The sequence below is a fragment of the Micromys minutus genome (genome assembly GCF_963924665.1).
Source record: "Micromys minutus genome assembly, chromosome: 8".
Classification (NCBI taxonomy): Eukaryota; Metazoa; Chordata; class Mammalia; order Rodentia; family Muridae; genus Micromys; species Micromys minutus.
In genome coordinates, this window is record NC_137977.1 from 56,088,154 (window position 1) to 56,113,762 (window position 25,609).

General features: G+C 35.5%; 1 protein-coding gene across 1 annotated transcript in view; it reads right to left on the reverse strand.

Moving 5' to 3' along the window:
• The window catches only part of DCC (DCC netrin 1 receptor), a gene marked incomplete at both ends in the record, with an annotated part of 1,062,613 nt that overhangs the window by 104,112 nt on the left and 932,892 nt on the right, over nucleotides 1-25,609 (reverse strand). Inside the window, 3 exons of the mRNA XM_080920225.1 lie at nucleotides 1,437-1,575; nucleotides 5,726-5,958; nucleotides 10,622-10,717. Coding sequence (XP_080776351.1) covers nucleotides 1,437-1,575; nucleotides 5,726-5,958; nucleotides 10,622-10,717 — 468 coding nt within the window. The remainder of the gene's footprint in view (nucleotides 1-1,436; nucleotides 1,576-5,725; nucleotides 5,959-10,621; nucleotides 10,718-25,609) is intronic.

The following is a 25,609-nucleotide window of genomic DNA, read 5'->3' on the forward strand; positions in this document are numbered from 1 at the left end:
TGAAGTCCCAGAGTCCATGTCTGACTTCAGAATTAAAGTTACTCCATCTGCCTCATTTCCTGCTCTCAGTTACAGAATCTACAGACACTCGTGAATTACTTCTCATCATCACCCAGGGATCTCCTCCACATGCTATTTACACCTTTGCTCAAATCATTATCTGAGTTGACAGTCACCATTCCTACTAACCACAGGCCTCAAACTTCTTATCCTTTTTTTTTTTTTTTCTATTGGGACTCAAAACTGGTCTCTCCGTTGAGCTGGATAGGTGATTAGAAATATTTAGAGTGTATCTTGCAAGCAAGACTCTGGTGTTCATTTTATGTTTATGAATGATTAAAATGGATGGATTTGATTGCTTTCAGGTGAAATGATGATTCTTTAGTCAAGTCATATTGGGTGATACTTTTTCACTTTTCTCTAGTTTATATTTGATTGCCCTCTTCCCCATTAGAATAAAATGAAGGAGGAGGGTGATATCTTATGGTCCTAGAAGTTTGCAATGTATTTGGATGGTCCTAACTTTTCTAAGAAACTACAGACTTTGGTGTTCAAGTAAGAATCAATAGAGAAATGCCCAATATTGTATAGTAAATAAACTAAAAGATAAAATGTTAAAATGAGACTAGAAATACTTTTATAGATAGAGGTACGTACAAATTATGGAACTCAAAAAAATAAGCAATAATTGTAATAACATTAAAGTTGTAACACCAAGGGTCAAATTTTAGTGGAGTAACAGAATTCTGTTCAGTTGACAACTTTATTGGAATAATATTAAAATATGAGAATGATTAGTGCATGTCACATAGAAACATATGAATATGAAATCAATAAAAATAGTTACTATTACTGCTGGGGAGGTGACTAAGTGGCTAGGGGTGAATACCTTTGCTCTCTCTCTCTTTGAGTGCATAAAGGTTTTCCACTATTTCATACATTTCCCAAAGTATGACCAAGGCCAAGTGAAAACTACTTTCTATTCTAGCTGTTGTAAGTAGAATAAATATCCAGGAGGTCAAAATTGTAATGTTTTACTTTGTCTCAAATTCCCTAATGCCTATGAGGACTGTTGGTCGAAGCCACCCTTGTTTCAGATAATGTTCACTATCTAGCTAGATTCCTGCCTGTTTCTTAATCCCAGTGAAGACAATCATATGCAGGCATCACCAGTTAGTATTCTAAAGAACTCATTCTGAAAGTCACAGATGAACCATGCAACCAGACTGTTTGATGTATTGCAAATGTCTCTGTCCTACATAACTAGAGGAACACTCTGAGATGCAGAAGTGCTGTGAATTTGCTGTGACACATAATTTCACAAAGGACAAATTACACTTTTGAATCCATACTAGCTCTCTGTCTCAATTTCCACAGAGTGAACATGGATAACTAGGCCAAGCATGGGCCTTTGAAGACAGTGTCTCCTCACATACCAGCTTCATAGGTGGTGGCATGTGCAGTCATGCTCCATGTGCTTGACCTTCTGTTCTTTGTCACCATGACTGAGAACTCATACATCGTGTTTGGCTTGAGGCCAGTCGCTGTGTAGCTGAGAGATGTTGTGTCTTCTGACTATACAAACCAGAAACAAGCAAAGAAATAAAAACAATATGAAATCTGTGAATTCAGTAAATCAGATGTTGTAAAACAACTTTCAAATAAATCGGACAAAAGTAGATCCAATACAAGATAGCTGAAATGCTGAGCCTACTTCTCTGTCAGCCAATATATGTTGACGGGCTGTACTTCTGAGACTTAACAATAAAAATCAAGCAGTGTAGAGCTCCAAGGGAAGGGCAGTTAGGTACGTTCCCTGAGCCTGCCCATACCTGAGACAGAGAAAAAAACTCTACTCTCAACTTCATTTAACACATTTCTAGTGAGACCTGAAGTTCTTCACCATTGAAATCGTTTAGTTATTTTTGTTTTGTTTTGTTTTGTTTTTTAGGTTAGTGTTTCATGTTCTCTGTTGATCACCGTCTTTTCACACTACAAACAATTATTATTTATTAGCATTATAGTGATGATGATGTTTAGCAGAAGACTTAGGTTCAAGTTTTACTGCTTCCAAACAGCTGTTTGCATACTAAATGAAAGCAAGAGTGCTTCCGTGTTACAGGGTGCTCTTCCTTTATGGTTCTCACATAAGAAAACATGAATGGAAAAGGGAGCAATTGATCAGTAAAGGAAAGCATACTGGATGAATATTAAAAGACATAATTGCATTGCAGAAGTTGTATTTGACTTTTCAATGCATTCTTTTCACTATGAATAAGCTTATTTATATAGGACAAAATAAGTAAATTGTGACTTTCTTGCTTACTCATGAATACAAATAATAATAAAGGGCAAAAAGCATGCTAGTCTCACAGATAAAAGCTTATTACCTACATGACTTGACACATTTTGAACTATGTAAATCTTTCAGAAACATCTACCTTCCCTTGGTGATAGTTGTAGCTTTGAGTTTTCTCTAAGTAACTACTTCCTATTGTCTCTGTTTAAACATTTGATGGTTATTTACTTCTTTAAAAAAGCAAAGAATTTCCCCATTGGTTAATAATATATGTGTCTATTTCTTATAGAGTAATATTATTTTGAACATCTATCATAGGTAGGCCATAGCTCTGAATAGTCTATATACTTTTTACATCAAATACAAATGAAAAGAAACTAGTGACATTATGGCAATGCACCCATTCATCATATTAAATATTAAATAATTTATCAAATTAAATAAGAATGTCAGAAAAATTTATCAGAATATATTTTCTATACACAAATGTAAAGCTTTTGATATAACCAATTCCTCAACCTAAAAATACATTGGAAAATTCTATCTGGTTGCATTTGTGGATACAGAATACCTGGCTGATGCTTTCAGGGCTTCCGTTTCCTCAACTCTAAAGTTGAAAGCTAACAAGACAGACGTTATCATCGTATCTACTGTGTGAAATAAGTGAAGTAAAACACAGTGCCTGGCCCAGAGCAAGCACCAACAAATGCTACCTACAATATATCATATGTTCATTCATGTCGACTTTCATTGTAGTACCTATATTAAATTCCAAAATGAGTTCTGTTTGGGGGAAGCAACCAAGTCTTATACAACTGCCTGTGCCCTATTCTATACAATGAAACGGATAAGCACAAGGCTGCTGCAAATAATTATATTTTGAGTGGATTTCACGTAAAACAGAATTGATTAAAGAGTTGTAGAAAATGAAAAGAAGTTCATATTTTTGTAGAAAAATCAATATAGAAATTTGAGCAATCAGAATATTAGTGTCAGAATTACTGTCTAATGTCAGAAAAATGAGGCTCAGTGATATGAGAAAGTACATAGCAAAAGCTCCTCTTAAATCTATATTGTTTGACCGCAGAAGTGCCCTTTGTTCTATAATGAATATGTCTTCCTTATCTTATGAATCTATCATGCAATGAAAGATGATGTTTAGATATGAAAATGGTTTAAACAGCTTAAAGTACTGACCAAGTCATCTAATAAATAACTGCAAAACTTACTATACATATTTCTTGCAGACTAGTTATCCTCTTCCCTTTTCGGTGTTACTTTTCTACCCAACTTTTTTTCTAGAGACTTCCTCATCTCAGTGTGGAGAAGTAGAAGTGGGTGTGTATGCACGTGTCTGTGCACATGTACTTGTATATGTAAATGCAATTATTAATAGTAAATTAAATAATTCCTTTAGTCATTTAAGTTGATGTGAGAAAGCCCAGTTAAAATAATTTGCTTGGTTTTCACGTTCTTTGTAATTCCATGTCTGCTCTACTAGCCATTTAAATCAAATTATTTGCCTCAAGAAATATTGGCATTCAAATGATGCAGAATAAAATAGTCATATTTCATATGCCATTTCACGTTCTGGCAAGGTCCCCATGGTCATTCAGTAGAGTGGCTATATCTACAAAGTAGAATAATTGTGAACATAAAAATCTTAAAGAGGGAAACACAGTCTTTTATAAAAAATAAACTTAAATCTGAACCATCTATATGTAGATATGCTTTTGAATCCTCTCATATGTTGTCTGCTTTTGATTTCCTGACACGGTTGCCTTTCTCTATTATTCCATTATGGTTTCTTTAAGGTTCCAATGACTCTAACATCTGATAATATAAGGAGATGGTTAATCAGACACCAACATCTGGTAATATAAGGAGACAGGTCTCTTGGTAATGATACTGTATGGGCCTCCCTGGGTGGTGTTTCCTGATAACTGGTCTATTGGGGCAGCAATATTAAATGAAACCTTATTTTGTTGTCATTGATATTGTTTCAAGTACAAACAGACTCATGCTAAACCACAATGGTTTAACCACTTTAAAGATGAAAGACACTAAAGCAGGTCCAGCATGTCTGTGTTTGGACAGAGGCAGATGTGTAAAGCCAGTGTACGTTTCCTTTATCTTCAGATTCTGGGGCAGAAAAATCTCCAAAGATGGAATCTCCCAATTTTCCACTGACTTGAGGCCAGAATAAAGGATACAGTAGTGCAGTGGGAAGAAGAACCTGAGTTCTCCTTCATAGCCATTCCTGAGGACTGGCAAGAGCAGATATTCAAGTGAGTATGAGGAAACTGGAAAGGACAAGTTAAGCTTCCAGATCCCTTAGGTTTCAGGTATCATTCACATTCTTCATCTTTTTCCTTAGGTTTAACGAAGTTCTCACGCTATAGCCTGGGATGCCCACAAATCCTTGCCAGTCCTCCCAATTTAAGTATCCAGACTCTTGAGATTATCACATTCAACTTTCTTTTTCCTCCTGTTATCGACTTGTAAACTATTAATGTTTAACTGTGTCACCTTGTATGAATCCTTTAAGGATTCTTTCAAGCATGTATCTATTGAGATACGTTAATGAAGTATTCTGAGGTATACATGTTAAGTAAGCAGAATTAAAGCTTTATTTCAGAAAAAAATGATCTAGAACTGTTATAGATACAGAAGAGGTGCTGACAGATCATTCTTAAATTTCATACTGTCAGCCACTCATCCATGTGAAATGCTCTCAGGTGTTGAAGGCCACACAGTTGTCTTTGTAAGACTTTGTTCAAACCTCTGATCAGAAGATATGGAAAGGTGATATGACAGTGTCCCTTTTATCACCAAGGTTCTCTGGGAGGAGTGAGAAGTGATTTGAAAATGAATGCATGAACAGGAAGGAACTCTGGTTCATTTAAGGGATTTTCTTTAAAACAAGAAGGGAGTTTCTAAGCTAAATATGGAAATCAATGCAAATGGATTACAATGCATTTCTAGGTTGTTATCATATATTTTCACATCATTTATTTTTTGTTAAACTCTCAGTGAGTAGGTGTCTCTGATATTAATGGACAGTAATTTAGATTCTAAATTAAAGGAATCATATCAGAATCTGTTCAGATGATGCATTTGGGGCTGTGCTATTTCCAAAGGAAAATGGTATTCTTTTACACACGAACAAATGTCTGGTGTAAACAGCATCTGGTGGAATTCAAAGATCATATTTGAAGCTCGTGATATTTGTTTACCTTGCCTCTTATTGAATTCCAAAGGTAGAATTATTGTAATGAATTGCAAATTTTGAGCAATTATAATGCCTTGTGGTATGTAAAAGTCACTGCAGAAAAATGGCTTACCACAGACCAGGAAACATTGAACACAACTCATCAAACATATACAAGTTAATTTATAATTTTGTGCACTTTATTCGACCTTCACCTTGTACTTGGCACTGGCAGAAAAGCTGGTCCTCCATCGAACAGTGTAAAGTCGAACATCGGATGTTTTCTGGTTTTTCGGGACAGAGTTGTCTGCCCAGCTGACCCTCACAGCCTCATGGGTAAGAGCCACAGCCTGTACACCTACTGGTGGGAGCATGGGGGTGGAGACATCTGGACCCGAGGTGGGGAAATCATCAAGCAAAGGATAATAATCAACGGGGTCAGTGGGATCTGGGTTAAAAACCCATCAAATGAAACAAACATAAATGTGCAAACAAAGAGTTAAAATAAATATCAGTGGCAACACATCACAATGAGTTAAATGCATGGCAATAAGGAGGGAAGGGAACATGAGAAGAACAGAAAAAAGGCAATTAATTACATCACAAAATATAATAGGAACAGCATTGCTATGTTATAAAGTAATAGTGTTTCCTCATTTCAATATATAACTATCATATATAGCTCAAGACTCCGCATTCATTTTAACAAGGTATTATGGATTAATTCATCATGCTCATGATTTACCAAGGATTTGTAAATAACAAAAATGATATTTCTTGTTATTTTTTTCTTGAATGGAAATAAGGGCTATTGAATACCTCAATTTTCTTCTTTATCCCTGACTTTATTAGGTTTTTGTACTGCTTTGAGTATTGCCTGTGTTACATTTGTGTAGATTTGTTCAGTCAACTCACAAACTTTAGTGAAAGATCCTTGAACTATATCATTCTTTCTATCAATCCACATATCCAGAGTGGAGAATTCACATACTCACTTGGGTCACTTTATATCTGACAGACTATAATCTGGTATGAGATGGAAACTTGCAAGTAGGCTTACCTAGATTGTAATTGTAAATTGTGGAAGGGCTCATTCTCTTGCATTCTCACACATAGGTTAGTATCATCTTTTGTCCTGTCAGGTACTCCTATATTACATTCCTGATTCTAAAACTGCAAGTTCAGGGGAAAGAATGCACACCACTGGGTAGGAAGACAAATTAACTCCCTTCAGAATGATGAGATTTCCATTGAGTGATACACAGGCTTCGATCAATAACATGATTGGAATCTCAAGAATTCTCCCCGAAACCCTTACACTTTTGCTATGCTACAACAAGCAAAATCAGAAACATACTTTGTGGCAGTGGCAGTCATTCCATTTGGAGATGTTCAAATTTATAGACATCAAATTTTTAAAAACTGACCTTAATACAGTACAGTAAGCAATTGCACAAAGAAAGCTTTCATGACTGACAGTGCAAAGCTAAGCCAGGACATTTGATGTCTTTTAAAGGAATGAGACCAGATAAAATGTAGAAGAACATCCACAACAGCTTATACAATTCATTCATTCATTCATTTTTAAATAGCAAAGTTCAAAGCTTGGTGGTTGTTGGCTACTCTGTAGATCACTTCCTCTATCCATTGGATCTCAAATTTGCATGCCCCCATGTATCATTCTTATTTCCCATAAATTATCAAACATGTTAGTGGACTATAATTTGAAAAAAATACTTTAAAAAAAACTGAAAAACAAAACCAAAAGGAGATCAAAAAGAAAGGAAAGGAGGAAGGGGCAGAGAGAAAGGGAAAGGGTGATGGGAGGAGGAAAGGAGGCGGGGAAAGGGATGAGAAGGGGGAAGAGAAAGAGGAGGAGGGAGTGAAATTTGGGATTAAAATTTAATGACAGAACCCAGAATTTTATTTTTCTTTTGATGTCTCTTTTCTAGAAGAGCTCTTTAAGGTCAGATGAAATGATGAAACGATGACGAGAGGATAGGAAACATGAAGGCCCCACAAGGATTGGAACCATCCATTTCATTTTCAGGAAAATCTGTATGTGCCACACTGAAGCAAGGGAAGACTTACACTTTCTATGCTTGCCCGGCTTTTAAGAAGAATTTTATAAATAGAGGAAGAGTAGTTCAATGTCTGCTTAGTTTTGACTTATCTGCATTGTGGGTACCACCTACATTATTACTTGGCTGCAACTAGTTAGTGTAAGCATGGTGTTTCCTATGCATTATTTATAATGCTATTACATAAATTGTTCCTGTGATAGGAAATTCTAATAGTCCATTTATGTACTTGTGATTTTAGGAAACACAACTACTCATGGCTAATATTTATTGAGTATTTTAGAACCAATTACAAAATGAGTCTATTGTATTCAAAGAAATAGAGTCTGTTGTGAATTATCTGTGGACCACCTACGACCCATAAATTTTTGCCATTGGCCAAGTTTTCTTTCTTTTCTTAGGGAACATCAACTTATTTTCATTATCTTCCCTGGTAATCCTTCTGGAAGTATGCTGCTTGATATAATAACCATATGTTCTGTGGATGATACAAACTTAAATCGAATACATAGTTATTTAAATGTTTATTCACTTTTCCTGGCAGACAATGTCAAAACTTCCCCTGACCTTAAGACCTCAGTCCCAACTCTAAGGAGAAGAGCAGATATTACATCTAAGGTAGAGCACAGCATTCCAGGAGACAGCAAGCAGCAGTGTGAATATATGCTACATATACTTCAAGTATTCTTTTTTATCAAAACATCTCTGAGTAATTGAATATAAGCATCCTTTTGCTAGTAAACTGTTTTTCAATGTTTCTTCCTGTGTTAGGATGCCTTTTATGCTGCTGAATTTTAGAGGTATGTGAAGAAGTACATGTGTATGTTAGCACATATATGTGTATATATTGAAGTAAGCTTCCTTCTGTACAGCTTACCTTCCATTTATCTGAACTCTACCCCTTCATTACTATTATGTTCTATTGAAGAAGAGACTTTCATCCCTATAATGAATAGTCCTTCTTTGTGGATATATATATATATATATATATATCCACGTGCCAAGGTGAAAGATTCAGTAGCTTGAACTGAGATTGCCAGTCTCAAAAAGTCTATGGAGCTCGCCAGAGGCTATTGCCATAGCATTTAGAATGTTCCAGGGCCCGGTGCTCACATTAGCCTAGTGCTTTCATTGTCTTTGATATATTTTGTGTCTACTTTTTGCTGGGTTTTTCTAAGACTTCTCATGGGAATCCTTGGCAACAACTCAAAGATAAAGAATGGTTTTTACATGACAATATGACACATTTATAAATACTAGAGTCTCTCAGAGCCTTGGCCTTTTATTCCTCTGGTTTGCTCTTTATTCCACATGCAGTGCAGAAGCATAAAAATAATCCTACATCAAGGTAAAGGTTTATTTTTTACTGTGAAATGGCTGCTTCAAACATCCCTTTACAGCCCATTACTGGCTTTTCTTTAATAAGATATTTCCTTCCACAATTTCCAACTTCGGTATCATTTCATTTCTCAGCTCCATTAGAATATGAATTATAACATGAAAATAAAACCTGTGTTATGGATCACTGGTGTTTGAGAAAACACTGTGGCATGCCATATGCTAAGAATTTAAAAATGACAGCAAATGCCACAGGAAAGATGTAAACACCTCAGATGCTTCCTTCTGCACAGCTTACTTTCCGTTTATCTAAACTCTGTCCCCTTCACTACAGTTATGTCCTATCGAAAAATTAACTTTCATTCCTATATATCGGTAGTCCCTATTTGTGGGACTTAATTTTCTTATTAATAATGGAAAATCTTTGAAAGACTTATTTTGATGGGTTTTTGTTATCTGATTATAGCTAAATGTCACCTTGACAATAGGAAACTGCTTAGTGTTTTTATCAGGACCAGGAGGTAAAGGACATGCGTAAGGCCAACCAGGGAAATCCCAGGCATAGCCCGAGTACCGTGATTTTTTCATATAATCTGTGAGAAAGGGGTATTAACAAAAAGTTCTCAGGATTCACTATGAATGGCACTTGTGACCTTGTAAAACAAATATAAATTTATGTAAACCCAGGCAGTAAGAAAAGGAAGAGAATTCTAATATTTATTCTTCTGCCATTTATGCATCCTCATCTAGAATTCATACTCCAGTAACTGTTTGCTTTTTGATGTTTAGTATAAAATTTGGAGCTTGACCATGTAAATACTTTATTCTGTTTAAAGTGAAAATTTATGACCAATCAAATGTAGCATGAAGGATGGGGGTTTGTGAAAGGTATGGGTACAAAATATTAATTGAAGACATAAACATTTTTTGGACCAGGTTTCAGACAAGACCTTGGGAACAATATTGTTAATAGCAAAATGGTGATCTGATTTTTTTGGGTTTCCACAAATGTGGTACATATTCCATTTTTAAATAAACCCAGTATTATTGACAACCGGCCATTGCCTTTGACTTAGTTCTGACCATCTTAACAGTGTCTCATGGTCCTCTACCATATTGGTCTTGTTTGCTGCCAAACAAGTTAAACTTCTATAGTTATTCTTGAGGCAAATGGCTTTGGAATCAGCCAGTCTCTTTGCAATCACTTGCCAGGTTGCCTATAGCCCAATCCACGACTCATATTTGTTATTTAGCCTAATTTAATCAACTTCAAGATGTCTGCTTATCCTTGTCACTTATCTCAAAGATTGCATTGAGAGAAATGAGTGCCAATTGAACATTTAGCATCATAAATCGCATATCTTCCACTCAAAGGGCCATGTCAAATGACACACTGGTTAGCAGAATAAAGAATCACATCAGAGCACCAAACTATGAAGCTTCTAAGACGATTAGAAAGAAAAGAGCTGAATTTTATAAGTCCACATACCAATGTGTAGAATGAATCCTTCTAATTCATTTGGAAACCAAATGATTAAAATAATATTGAATACACATATGCATGCATATATTTGTGATAATTTTTTGTATTCATTTGTAATAATTTTTGTATCTTGTTTTATTTTTCCTCCTTCTCACTATAATTCAAGTACTGACTACCTTGTCACAAAAGGATTGATACCAGGTACATACCTGTCATGGAACGGGTGGTGGCACTTTCATAGAGAGGGACCCCTTCGCCAGCATTGTTGAAAGCTTTTAAGGAGATTACATAATGAGAACTCGACTCTAGAGGAAAATAGAAACAAGATGGACATGTGAATTATTGAACTGAAATGCTCACAGTGAACATTTCCTGAAAACAAATTTAATATAATCTTTTAAATAAATTGATGTTTGAAAATTATTGTGTTGGATTCTGGGAACAACCAGCTCTAATGGAGAGAGGCTTTCGATCTTCCTGAATCTTCACTTGAGCAGTAAATGCATAAGAGGGTAGAAAACCAAGAGAATTAGCCACTCTGTACGATGTGGGTGATGATTGTTCGCAAACTCTAAAATACACCTTTTTTTCCCCCCAGCAGATTGCTCAAGGCCCCATGTGCCAGCCATATCTGTGTAAGTTAAATCAAAAGTGGGCATCAGACTAGAAATAAGGACTATCCTAAGGAACTCCCAGGTACTGAAGAAGGCCGAACATATTAGAGTAAAGAATAAATACTGATACTTGGAACTGACCCGTAAGAGATCAACTCCAGGACAGGACCAATTATACTTAAATTCCATCAAATTGACACAACCTTAAGGCTCCTGAAAAGAGAGAATCTCAACTGAAGAATTGGCCGTGTTGAATTGTCCTGTAATTATGTCTGTGAGGGACTGCCTTTAAAGGGTATTGCTATGGGAGGAACCACACTGGAGGGTAACTAGGCTATGCTGGGAGGCAAGTGAAACTGGGCTGTATGAGAGAGAGAGCTGAGCAAGAACCCGGGAACCAGCTAGCAAACAGCATTCATTCATGGTTCATGCTTCAGTTTATACCCTGACTTTCCTCAGTGATGGACTATGACCAAAAGTACATATTGAAATAAACCTTCCCTCTTGATATATTTTTTCATGGTATTAATCCTAGCAACATAACGAAAATATAACTGGATTTGGGCTGAAATCAAAGTTTCTAGTTCACAGATGTAGAAAAAGGAATAAATGTGGCAGAAACCAACAGTGATTCAATGAACAAAATCAATGGGAAAAGTGGAAAATGGGAATAAAAGTTATGTAGAAGAAGGAATTCAATATAAAGTTGGTCAGTGCAAAACTCAAATACACTAAGTGGATTCCTTAAAGAAGAAAAACACACAGAAACAGAATAAACACAGAGGAGCACATGGTGTCTTCTTTATGTAATTGAAGAATGCAGGAAAAAGTGATATATGATTCATTACAAACAAAATTAGATGATTATCAATTCTTATTATAGAAATACCTTATGAAACAGAATTATAGTAATGTCTGTGTTATTTTAGATAAGAAAATATAACTAAAGGATTATCTAGTTAAAGTTAGTTATAAATACAGTGGAAGAGGATAGTCAAACTGTTATTCATTTCTAAACATTGCATATTGCTTTGTTAACCATCAGAACTGATAGAAAATGAGATTTAGACATCCAAAATGACTAGAGCCAACTGTGACGAGTCAGCTGGCCTCAGAGTAATAAAGTCAATGAAGTAAAGCTAAGTGACAGGAGGGATTTTATTTTGTAACTGCTTCATGCTCTGATTATATAATGATACAAGAACCAATGGATCTCCATGGTGGTCTATATGCAAGAAACAACTGAGTGATTTTTATGATGTAGGACCTTTTGTCGTTGTCATTATGGGGCAAACAAGATATAAATAAAACAATGTACAAATCCAAGAGTTACAATTTTACATCTACTGTGTCCTTGAGGCAAGAGTCTTGGTAGAGATGGCGGGTCACATAGACTTAAAACAGAATGGTTAAAGTCTCCCGATCTTAAACTTGAATTACAAAAAAGTCTCAACATTTTTAAAAGGGTGTTTTTATCTGTGGTCAGGATCTATTTACTCAAGAAGTTGAGAAGCACTGATTGATAATATGAAGCAACCCTGGTGTGTAGGCTGCAGTTCTAAAACTATATAACTGGGAAGGGCTTTTATAGAATTTGTAATTTTAAGTTTTAAGATGGAAACATGACAATTGAGTTTTAATCATCCTGACAAACTAGAGAGGAAGAAGCCAGCCAATGACAATGAAGATCTTTTGTTAACAGATACAGGAAGTATTGTATAGAATATTCTGATGATCACAAAGACAGTTATAACCTGAGCTTCAGTATATTAATACCCAGAATGTGTGTGTGTGTGTGTGTGTGTGTGTGTGTGTGTGTGTGTGTGTGTATGAATGTACTATTTTGCAGACAGGTTTTAAAGAATTAAAGTTGTTCAGTTCTGAAATTCATAGGTAATCACATTACTATCTTGAAAACTGATAAGGAAATTAGCTTTAATCACAATGTTTCATAACTAAACATTGTCTGATAATGAGCAAAAGAATGAGGATATCTTTAAACCTTCCTGCAAGAAAAACTGAATGAGCAAAATGGAACATTCCCAATCCACAGTCTCAACGAGTTAATCTAGGCATTGGGTATTCGTCACTTCCCAGATAAAACCAAGAAAAACCACCATGCACTAAGTATTTCTCACAGAAATTGTTAGTGACCTGTAAAGGATCTCCACTGGGGGCTAGCCTCTAGCTGCCAGAGCACAGCAAACAGAACAGAGAAACATGCTGAAGCCAGTTAAAACACATGGAACTACACATGTCATGTTTTATTTCTGTGCCAAAATATTTATACAACTATGAGGAGGCCTTACAATGAGTGAATTCATATTTAGTGATGATTGTTGAAAATGTATTAGATCTTCATTAAGTTTGAATACAATTTTAAGGCATATGTTAAAGATGGTGAAATTCAAAATAACAGTGTCCCCAAAGTTATATTATAGCAAGAAGAGTGAATCAGGGTCATATCTCGTGCAGAACTTTGACCTCCACGGAATGAATTGCTTCTGCTTGAAATAAAAAATGTGTGTGTTTGTGTGTGTGTGTGTGTGTGTGTGTGTGTGTGTGTGTGTGTGTGTGCATGTGTTGTCATTTTAGTTTACTTATAAGGAAGTAAATTTGATTTATTTTATTGTTTAATCAATAATCAAATGTCAGGTGTTCTTTGAGAATCAAGATGGGTTGAAAAACATGAACCTCTCTTATTATCCTATTAAGTTAATTCTGAATAGGAGAAGAAAGAGAAATACTACATAAATTTAAGCAATAAAACATGCAATATGCTTTCTGACTATCATTTATGATTTCAGCACAGTAATGTCCATGAAGGATCAGGTCACATGAGAAGGGTTTTCAGTAGATATTTACTCTGAAGTAGGGCTTGTGGAAGATGTCCTTTAGAAATAAAGTGATCATGAAAGTAAAATTATCTTTAGGTATCTTTAGGTATGCCCCAGAGTGTTATAGCTGGGTCCTCAGGTAGAGCAGTATTCCATATTCTGAGGAGTGACCAGACTGATTTTAGAGTGGCTGTACCAGCTTACAACCCCACCAACAGTGAAGGATAGTTCCTCTTTCTCCACATCCTCGCCAGCATCTGCTATCACCTGAGTTTTTTATCTTAGCCATTCTGAGTAGTGTGAGGTGAAATCTCAGAATTGTTTTGATTTGCATTTCCCTGATGACTAGGGATGTTGAGCATTTCTTTAGGTACTTTTCAGTCATTTGGTATTCCTCAGTTGAGAATTCTTTCTTTAGCTCTGTACCCCATTTTTAATAGGATCATTTGATTCTCTAGAGTCTAACTTCCTGAGTTCTTTGTCTATATTAGATAATAACTTAGATAATAAAGGATTGGTAAAGATCCTTTCCCAATTTGTTGTCTGCCATTTTGTCTTCTTGTCAGTGTCCTTAGCCTTACGGAAGCTTTGCAATTTCATGAGGTCCCATTTGTCAATTCTTGATCTTAGAGCACAAGCCATTGGTGTTTTGTTCAGGAAATCTTCCCCTGTGCATATGTGTTCTAAACTCTCCCCCACTGTCTCCTCTAATAGTTGCAGTGTACCTGGTTTTATGTAGAGGTCTTTGATCCACTTGGACTTGAGCTTTGTACAAGGAGATAAGAAAGGATCGGTTTGCATTCTTATTCATACTGACTGCCAGTTGAAACTATACCCCTTGTTGAAGAGGCTGTCCTTTTTCCATTGAATGATTTTAGCTCCTTTGTCAAAGATAAAGTGACCATAGGTGTGTGGGTTCATTTCTGCCTCTTTAATGCTGTTCTATTGATCTACCTGACTGTCTCTGTACCAATACCATACTTTTTTTTCTGTTTTTTTTTTTTTTTCACAATTGCTCCAACATTTAACAAGGACAAATGTTCCACCATGTTTATAGCTCCCATATTTATAATATCTAGAACCTGGAAAGAACCCAGATGTCCTTCAACGGAGGAATGAATACGAAAATCGTGCTACATTTACACAGTGGAGTACTACTCAGCTATTAGAATCTATGACTTCATGAAATTCTTAAGCAAATGCTTGTAATTAGCAACTATGATCCCAAGTGAGGTAACCCAGTCACAAAAGAACACACATGGTATACACTCACTGATAAGTGCATACTAGCCCCAGAAAGCACTGAATACCCAAGAAACAATTCACAGACATTATGAAACTCAAAAAGAAAAAAAGCTAAAATGGAGATGCCTCAGTTCCTCTTAGAAGGGAGAACAAAACACACATGAGAGGAAATGCAAGGTCAAATAGAGGAACAGGAATTGATGAAAAGATCATTCAGAAGCCACCTCACTCAGGGATCCACCACATATGCAGCCATCAAATCTAAGCACTATTGCTGATGCCAAGAATTACTTACTGGCAGGAACCAGATATGGATGCCTCCTCAGGGACTCTGTCAGAGTTATACAGATACAGCTGAGCATGCTTGCAGCTAACACAGGGATCCCAGTGATGGTGCTAATGAAAGGACTCAAGGAGCTGAAAGGGGTTGCAACCAAACCCTTCAAAACTCCCATGGACTAAAGCACCAACCTTTATGCACACATTGAGAGACCTATTGATCCAGTTGCATATGTAGCTGAAGATACCAATGTCTGGCATCAATGTGAGAAGAGGCCTTTGGTTCAGGGACAGCATGTTTTCCCAATGTAAAGAAATGCCAAGGCAATGGGGTGGAAAGGATGATTAGAAATATCTGCACCTTTGTGTAGGCAAATGGAGTAGGGAGGAGGGATGTCAGTGGGGTAGGGGAAAGGGCTATCATTAAATGTATATACAGAGTATCTAATAAAAACAAGAACAAAAAAAGAAAGTAAAAATATTTCAAGGAAACATGGGGAACGTGGAAAACACACTTAGATAAGGTAGGGAACCACTTCTCTCCTCTGCTAGAGGATACTAATTATGGCAGGGCATACTAGATCTAATCCCTTGTTTCAGACAGACAGATTAATCTATACTTTGAAAAATAAATGTTTATATATGGGATTACCTGATGCAACATGAAATGGCATTTTAAGTTAATGGTTTAATTTAGCTCAACCTCATACACCTCTACATTTGCATTTATTTTGCTATGTATCATGGGTGTGAATATGAGAGCTGGATTTTTATATTCACATGCACAAGATCTGGAGCTATTTGTTTGCCTGAAAATGCTTTGGAATAGTTTTCTATTGTCTAATTAGAGTGAGAAATGGAGAGTAGGCCAAGCTCAGTTACTGAATGAATGATCGGAGGGTAGAAAATTCTTAGGAGCTGAGAGTTAAACAATTCTTCAGTTTGACGATGCCATTAGTCCAAAGAAGGTAGTAGGCTTTGTGGAACTTTCTGGAAGTCTAGACCTTTGTGTGAAAATAGTAACCATTTAAATATTTGTAGGATATTTAAGTGAACTCCTACTGGCAAAAGAGATTCCCATGAATCTAGATCTACTAAACTCTGGAGATTGAATGTAACTTTAAGTCCTTTAGGATTTCTAGAGCTTTTAAAATATTTTATTGGATATTCTCTGTATTTACATTTCAAATATTATCCCACTTCCATAACTCCTTCCCCTCCACTTGAAGGTGCTCCCCCTCCCAAAAACCCTCTCCAACTTAGTGCCTTGGAATTCCCCTACACTGGGAAAATGCACCTTCACTGGGCCAAAAGCCTCTTCTTCCATTGATGACAGACAATGTTGTCCTCTGCTACATAGGCAACTGGAGCCATGGGTCTCTCCATGTGTGCTCTTTTGTTGGTGTTTTAGTCCCCAGGAGTTCTTGAGGTTGGTTGATAATGCTGTTTCTGTCCATGGGGTTGCAGACCCTTTCTGCTCCTTCAGTCCTTTCTCTAGCTCTTTTATTGGGTTTCCCGTGTTCAGTCTGATGGTTAGATGCAAGCATCCTCAACTGTACCTCTATGATGACAGAGTCCCTGAGGAGGCATCATATTTGGCTCCTGCCAGTAAGTACTTCTTGGCATCAGCAATAGTGCTTGGGTTTGGTGTCTGCATATGGGATGGATCCCCTGGTGAGGCAGTCTCTGAATGATTTTTTTCCTAAATACCTGATCCTCTATTTCCTCCTGACACATATGTCCTTTATATCAAGGTTTTGTCAACAAGCATTGGCCTGCCAGATACTGGAAGGGACTATGAATCCAAGAGGAGTAAGTTGACTAGAGGACAATTGGGTCACTTGGAGCATGCCAGTAAAAAGGAGTCTTGTGTTTTCTTTTGGCTTCAGGCTGACAGCACAATCTGCCCTCTGAGATCCAGCTTTGGGGCTCTCTATCCTACACCATTTATTTGCCTTTGTCTACATTCTGGACCGACTTAGGAACAATAGGCTTTACCCCCTCTGCATTAAGCTTGATCCAATATTGAATGTTCCTGCACAAGGAAGATAAACTTGTCAATCGTTTATTGGCGAACTTATAGGGAATGAGGGATGTTTTAGTAATATATATATATTGTATGTAGACAGAGGAATATGGTTTGAGTGTGTCTTGAGCTCAAGATAAATCAGAGTGTTCTCTCCAAGTTACAAGAAATTGTTTTTTATCAGTGCGCCACTAGAGGGCAATGTGGAACTATTTTCCTGCACATGCTCAGAGCTTTTAATGTTTTAAATCAGTAAATTACAAAAGAATTGCTGAGAATCACTGCTACTATGGAAGCATCAAATGAATTAAACACATTTACTATTATCATAATAAATTCCAAATGAATTAATCATTAATTACGGCCAGACCCCATTGTTCAGGAATATGCTTAATGACAATTATAACAATAAATTTAGTTTTTGGTATTTGAAGGAATGTTGCAGAGACATAGGCCTGACAAATGTATCAATTGTCTCTGCAAATAAAGTGTGGCAGTTTTCTCATTTGGATTTAATGTGATTTAATCGTGCAAGAGGGATTTGGATCTTGGTCGACTTCCTTGGGAATTATTTTTGGTTATGTATATTATGTGTGAGTCCACATATTCCACAGTACCGAACACATACTATTTTTAATATTTGACTGGTCACCCTGTCTTTTACAAAAATTCGATTTGGAATTAAGGAAGCCGAAGAAATACTTAATGACTCTCAGCATGCACAAATTGATGACTTTGCCCGTTATTTCTTGAGTATCATGAAAGAGGGCGTTAAATGTGCATTTATTGATCATAGGGTTGTAAAGACAAGGAATTGGTTATCGGAAAAATCTTGGTGTTCTTCCCAAGAGACATGGGAGACTCATTATTCTAAGAGCCTGTGTTAAATCTTGTCTGTAGGATAGAGATGAATGCTGCTTTCTGGGACTCAGAGATAAACTAAGAAGCTGTTCTTGGTAGTAAAAGCCACTGTGGAGAACTTCATCATTGTGAATTAATATTTTCTGGAAATTAAATGTCAATGTCTTGTGCCTGATTGACATCCCAGAGTCTCTTATTCATTAGAGATTATGTGCTTTACTTCATGATCCCATTGGTGCCAAGTGCTTGTCGGGGTCCAGATACCATGATCTTCCATCTTTTCTGTTTTCTTCATCAACAATGCCAACAAGTCGATTAGAGAAAATTAGAATGCTAGCTGTTTCCTAATGCACACACCTGCTCCTCACAAAGGAATAGGACCACCATCATCACAATGAAGACCACAGGATCACTGTGTGACTTCCTGCATACTTTTGACTCTATCAGACGTGAACTTTCTAATTAAGTGTAATGGGTGAAGAATAAATGTAAGTGACAGTATTGATCTCTAAAAAGGACAAGCAATTCATACTTGAAGAAGATGCAATTTATATAACACACTCAATTCTACTTCATTACATACTCTCCTTTGTAAATTTAATTAAAACCTAATTTAAATCAGTCTCTAATAAAGACTCATTCTTTTTTCTTCTCCAGGAACATTGTATGATTAAAGGTCAGACTATGACATGGTTTGTTCATTAGCCAGTCTTGTAGATACTAACAATGCCCTTAGTTACTATGGAGGTTTATTTGAGATTGGTATATATTTTTTATTGTTTAAAGTCTATTGTCAGTAAGATTTTCTGGTGAAAACAAGAAACAAAAATAATTATTTATTACTCAATAGATAGCACATAACAAACATTTTTAGGTCAATAAATGTGAGACATAGAAATGTTGTAAATGATGAGGCTTTGGATGCTCCACAGTAATTTAACTATGCATGCAGAAGGTGGAAATGTGAAAATCCCGGAAGGAGAAGGAAAGACGGCATGGTGTCTTGGGATCTTATGAACTGAAAAGAACAGGGAATTATATTTTAGGATGAGGAAACTGGCTTGTGTGTTGAATCTGGGGTCACAGCAGGGTAACACTGACAATCAGTTTTTTTTATCTTGCAGCATGCATAGCTCCTTGCAGGATTGTGAATGTCTGCCAGCAAGGATGAAGCTTGCAGGTCAGACCAAGTTTGTGTTCTCCATGGTCTATTACTCAGGTATGTGTGTCTTCAGGGAATGGGTCTTACTATTATGTTCTGGAGAGTAATCAAAAGCTTTGTCAATAGTGTGTAATATTTAGAGTTGATAGAAACATCCTGGACAGAAACTCCAAAGTGAGCGATGCATTTTTGGGCACTTTTTTAAATAGCTTTGGTGTTTAATAGAGGTGTGTGTGTGTGTGTGTGTGTGTGTTTATTGTGTTTTGTGCACATGTATCTGTTTGGGTGTATGTGTAGCTTCTAAACTAGTAGATTTCAATATAACTTTTTCAAAATGTTGTTAGGCTGTTAACTCTTAATAAAGAATTGAAGAAACTCTTGAAAAAATTTTTTTAAGCAGAACAAAATACAATGAAGTCAATGAGGTCTTGAAAGGATGACAGAAATTTCATTGAGTTCTTGGATGATCAAATGCTGAGGTAGGAGCATGTAAGAAGCAAGTCCACAGGATGTCATAATGGCCAAAATGTTGTTCCTCTTGGAATGAAAATTTCAAGACAAAGGCAACAGCCTTCTACCTTGTCTCATTCAAGATTTTCTTTTCATATAAATATTAACATATTGGAGGGATGGCTGATTGAGTTCTTTATTAGCTATATTCTTAAACTTACTTAATTTCAAATTTAATCTAGTGTGTAGTAGACTACTTAAAATTTTTTTTTAAATTGGCTCATATTACTATATCCATGGTGGGTATGGTATTTTTAACATAGGTATATAAAATATGTAATATTTAGTCATAGCAAATATCTATTCTTATACTATGTAGAAATATCCATGTGTGTATATAGTGCATGTATATGTTTTTGTGTATATATATATATATATATATATATATATATATATATATATATATATATATATTTGCAGTCTTGCCCCATGTCTTTGCTTTTATTTTCTTCTTGAAGTATAACTCAACTAGAGAATGAAGAAGAAACTTGGTCAATTGGGAAAAAGTGCTTCTAAATGGATGTGGATAGAAGCCTTCTTTTTAAAGTCAAAGGTAAAATGTCTAACCTCAAGGCTCAAACTCTTAGCACTGTGCACTCTGTGTTCCTTGTATTCTCTTTGTTGCTAGTATTAAATAATAGAGAGTAAATATAAGCACATTTCAAACAGTGCTTTTGGAATTTTAATACTTCAGGAAGATACAGTCAAGGAAAAATAAAAATTATGTTTTACGTAGGTATATGTTGGAAGATAGAGTGATTGTACAGGCAAGTATCATAAGGGCCCCATTTGAGGAGACACAATATGACTAAGATGAACAAAATATTATAACATGTTGTTTAAGAGCTAAAAGAGAAAGTACATCTACTAAATATATTCTTTCATATAGATGCATCTCTATTTTCTCTGATGGATAATTTAGTGGTCTAGCATTGTTTTAGAACTAGTGTAGGGCCAAATTTCTCATTGCCCTACCTTGAATATTGTGACATATTATTTGTGATAACTCCTATAATTTAAGAAAATATGTGTGCTTCCATGTTTACTATTCTATGCTGTCAATGAACAAATTTTTAATCACTTTTTTCATGAATGCTTTAAATTAGACAGAGGAAGGCTCAGGTTTATTTAAGCCGTAGAGAACAGAGAACATGGCAATTTATTCTGATCATTCAAACCAGTGAAGACACAAGTAGGAACAAAAAGCCATGTGGACTCTTTGCTGTTCCTTTGTAGGACTACAAGTTTTGGGCTTCTCTCATAACTGTGTTAGAGGGCAGAGTAAACGCAATTTGGCAGAGAAGTCTGGGAGTCAGGAAGATATATGAGGAAGCTCTCAGATTACACAGCATAGTGTACAGAGCTTATTTATACCACACTTAATAAAATGCTTTCTCATCAAAATTGTCCATAGAGAACTAGGTAAACACAGGATAAAAACACACAAAAGTTTTCTTCATTCATATTAAACAAAAAAGTCAAATTAGCTATAAAATAAGGTGAAAATTTTCAGTGACTACCTATGGACTGAATTAATAAAGATTAAAAATATGTTCCTTTAATAAATTAATGGAAACAAATCATTGTGATGGTTTAAGTCAGTTAAATTGACTCCTCAGCCTATAAACAAAATAATAAATATGAATTAATAATAGGTACACAAAGAAGCAGTGTTTAATTTTTATAATACAGCATGCTTTCTTCTTTCCTTCACACTTCTTTTCCTAGTGCCCTGTCTTCTATTCTTTGTTTATCGCCTTATCTATTCTTTTAGGAGTCGGAAAACTAAAACAGGAATTAAATAACCATAGAAAAGAGAAGGCATGAAGAGAGACAGTGATAAAAACCATAGCACAGAATGGACTAGAGGAATGTTAGATTTTAGACTACAAACTGGAGTCTGATTTAGGCCACTTCCAGTGACAGAAGCTGACCTCTGAAGGGTTTTATTATACTTATCTTTGTTGTGGGCCCTAAAACATCCCTTGTTGGTCCTCATTCCAGAAATGAGGAAAGCAAAGAGCTCAGCACTCAGTTGCACATGGATTCAGAGCCAGATTGTTTTACTTTGTGGACAGCCAAACTCAAGTCAGCATAGGACTAAGAAATCAGTATTTAAGTGGCTTCTAGTAATTTGTGCTACTTAGAAACTAGTCTAGGTCATATAAATTTCATTTATTTTCCCATGACTACATGGCAAATTGGTATACATCTTTTCCTAAGGAGAGATGGAAAGGGAGTGAATCCATAGAAGAAGGTAGGAAGAACAGGGAAGAATAGAGGAAAAGAAAACTATAATTGGATGTGCTGTATGAAAGTCTATTCTCAGTAAAAGAGACATATATTTAAATGATGACAAAGAGAGTAACTGTCATTGGTAACTTTAGTCCACGAGATCTTATGCCTCTGCCAGCATCTGTGGGTATTAAGCACACACATGGTGCATAGACATACATTTATGAAAACTTTCATACATATATGATTAAATCACTTAATAAAGAATCTCAAAATAACAAGGATCATACATAAAGATGTCCAAGTGATTCTCTACTACATTGTAAAAACTTAAAGCTTTTCCTGTGTTATTGGTAGAAAGCTACAATGCCCATTTCTAAAAAAAGCAGGAAAATTTTTTTTAGAAATTTAAAAGTAGAAAGAGAGAAGGGAGATTACTCCTTTGGCATATTGTATGACTTTGTATGCATAAAATGCCAAAGTTTGCTAAAAGCAAGAACTATCTAGTGGAGTTAGCGCAAATGTTAACAAAACAGAAACATATATGCAACACAGGAAAACATTGTTAAATGTTATACAATAAAAATGAAATTAATTGAAAATAAAACTACATAAGCAATTTCACTTGTAATACCATCAAACCCATTAAATGTTAATGAATTAACTAAAGTGATAAATGATATATACAAGGAAAAAGTACCAGTGATTGATGAAGAAAATAGAATAAAGTACAGGTACATAGAAATATTTTTTATTTTATTATTAAATGTGATATTCTTATGATTTCAATACGATAAAATGAATCTCTGGCTTCAATGTGATCCCTATTAAATTTTTTGTGACCTATTTGCAATAGAGAATGATTGCTGTGAAGTTCAAGTGTGATTTCAAAACAATCTTAATACCTACGGAAATGAGATGAAAACAATTGAAAAAAGTCACGAGTTCTAGTTTGTAAAGTTCTTATTATGTGATAGGAACCATAGTAGTGTTTTGACTCTTGCATATCCAGACCAATGGGCTGTACATATTAGATGAGTAAACCCATACATGTGGGGGCGGGCAAATAAATTATTTGTTAGAAATCCAACAACGAAATTATGACTAATCAGTGAGAAAAAGGATAGGCTCAAAAAAGGGGAGTAGGACAGTTGGATGAAAGAGATGAAAGTTGGGTGTCTAGAATATACAATATACAGTTAAGTCAGTTTGGATCAGACCTTAATTGTAAGAGCCAATAGAGGAAAATATAAGGCAAAAACTACATGATGTCTACCAGCAATGGTATTCTGGGCATATTGTCAACTACACAGTCAACAGGAGCAAATGTGGGCAAACAGGATGAAAGAAATTTTAATTGTAGACTAGGAGAAACTATCAAGAGACATAAAACCAAACAATAAAGCAGTACTGGGTAAAGCTTTAAAATTTCATATCTGATAAAAGAATAATATCCAACATTCAAGAACAAAGAGAATGACTCAAAGATATAAAAATGATGGTATATTTTTCTTCAAAGGCAGAAAAATGTGATGAATAGGAGATAATAAAGTGCTTAGAATTACTAATAGCAGGGGATCTTCAAATCCTAACTCTAAGAAAACCAATGTGTTGAATTTATAATTTTATTGTTTATATTTTAAAAGATAATAATTATTCACCAAGAGTAGTAAGACAGGATTCCACCTTTGGCAGCAATATGAAGTAGAATATTTGCAATAGAAAACAGAATATTGCTACTAAATTTTTAAAAAAAGATTTTCTCTATGTCATAAAGCAACTCCACTTATGACTGTAAACCCCAAAGAGCAGAGCAGAGTTTCAAATATACATGAGTGTCCATGTTTTAACAGCAGTAGCTAAAGCCTGGAGAATTCAGTTCAACATTAAAAAGTAAGAAAATGCTGACATACGGTGGCATGCAAGTGAATCTTAAGGGTGCCATGCCACTAAAGATAAACATAAAAAGCAAAATTATGTTTTACGTTAAATGCTACTTCATTTTGGAAGTTAAACATTTCATCACAGTGAAGCAGAAAATGGGATAAAAGTTGAAAAGTGAAGCAGTGTGGGGGATAGAGAAAGACAGGAAATGGATAATAATCACAGTAGGATAGGGAATAGTCCTAGGGAAGTATGGACACAGTATGGCAAATATAACTATGAGAATAAGCATTAATTATACATTTACAATAACTATAGGAAATGGAGGAAGGAATTTACACTAAGGCAAAGATATTCCAGAATATGGAAATGATACTTCTCCCAATTCAGTGGTTTCACATTGAGTGCATGTGTTAAAATACTGTGCCCACAAATGTATGTTTGTGTATCCTCGAAAAAAAATAGAGCTACTAAATAAACAGGGGAGGATCCTTGGGACTTTTAGAAATGACAAGTGATGAAGTGGTTTGGTGGTTTCTAGGGTAAGTGAAGGGTGAAGACAGGAACAGAGTGTGGGGCAAGTCAGCAGTAATGAAAGAATTTGATAAACATCCTGCTCATCTTACAGAACAGGAAAAGGGTTGATGTTGGTACAACATGGGGGTGGTTATACAACATGAGGGACATGTTTAAAACACTGACTAAACACATAATATGCAGTTTTTGTACCATAAAATTAGAGTGTGTATAGGATTAGTTCAAATATTGTTTCTAAACTTTGTGAAATAGCCAAATCACCTTTGTGCTCCCAATACATAAGAAGAAGCCAAAGTATTATGAAAGTCTTGAATAAAAATATGAGTTTTCAAGAGAATGCTTTAATTGTTTGGTTATTGTTTAATAATTTTATTTTACTGGGTGTAATTTGAAATAGGTTAGTAATACACAGGGCAAAGGTTTGTTTTTTCTTTGTAAGTCTATACGGTTAATATTACAGTGTGATTATGGGATAATTTGGCTCAGAATAAAAATAAGAAAACAGAGAAGTAGAATTAAAGAGATATATGTGAATAATAAAGTAGTAATTTCTAAGGTGCACCAAAACATATTTTTTATTGACGACTCTTATAGCATGTATCCATTCCAGGATTCAAGAAAACAAATAGACAATGACCTGGGTTTATCACAAATGTGTGTGTGTGTTTGTATGTGTGTGTGTGTGTGTGTGTGTGTGTATGTGTTTGTGTGTGTTAAGGCACAAACTGTCATAGCAAGGAAAACTACCCCTAAAGACCTAAACAGCTGCAATGGACAAAAACTTTTTATCCATGTGAAATCCAGACATCATTGTGTAATATTTCACCCATAGCTTTTTTTTAAGTGGGTGAGGCAACTAATCATCTCCTTGCTAGTAAAAAGGAGACAGTACTCAAGTGTCTAGATGTTCATAAGTTTTATATAGGGGTAAAGGAAGGTCTGAAGTCTAAAGTGTTGTGTCAGCACTTAATAACCATACCCACCCCTGTCTAGAAGATTGTAACCTC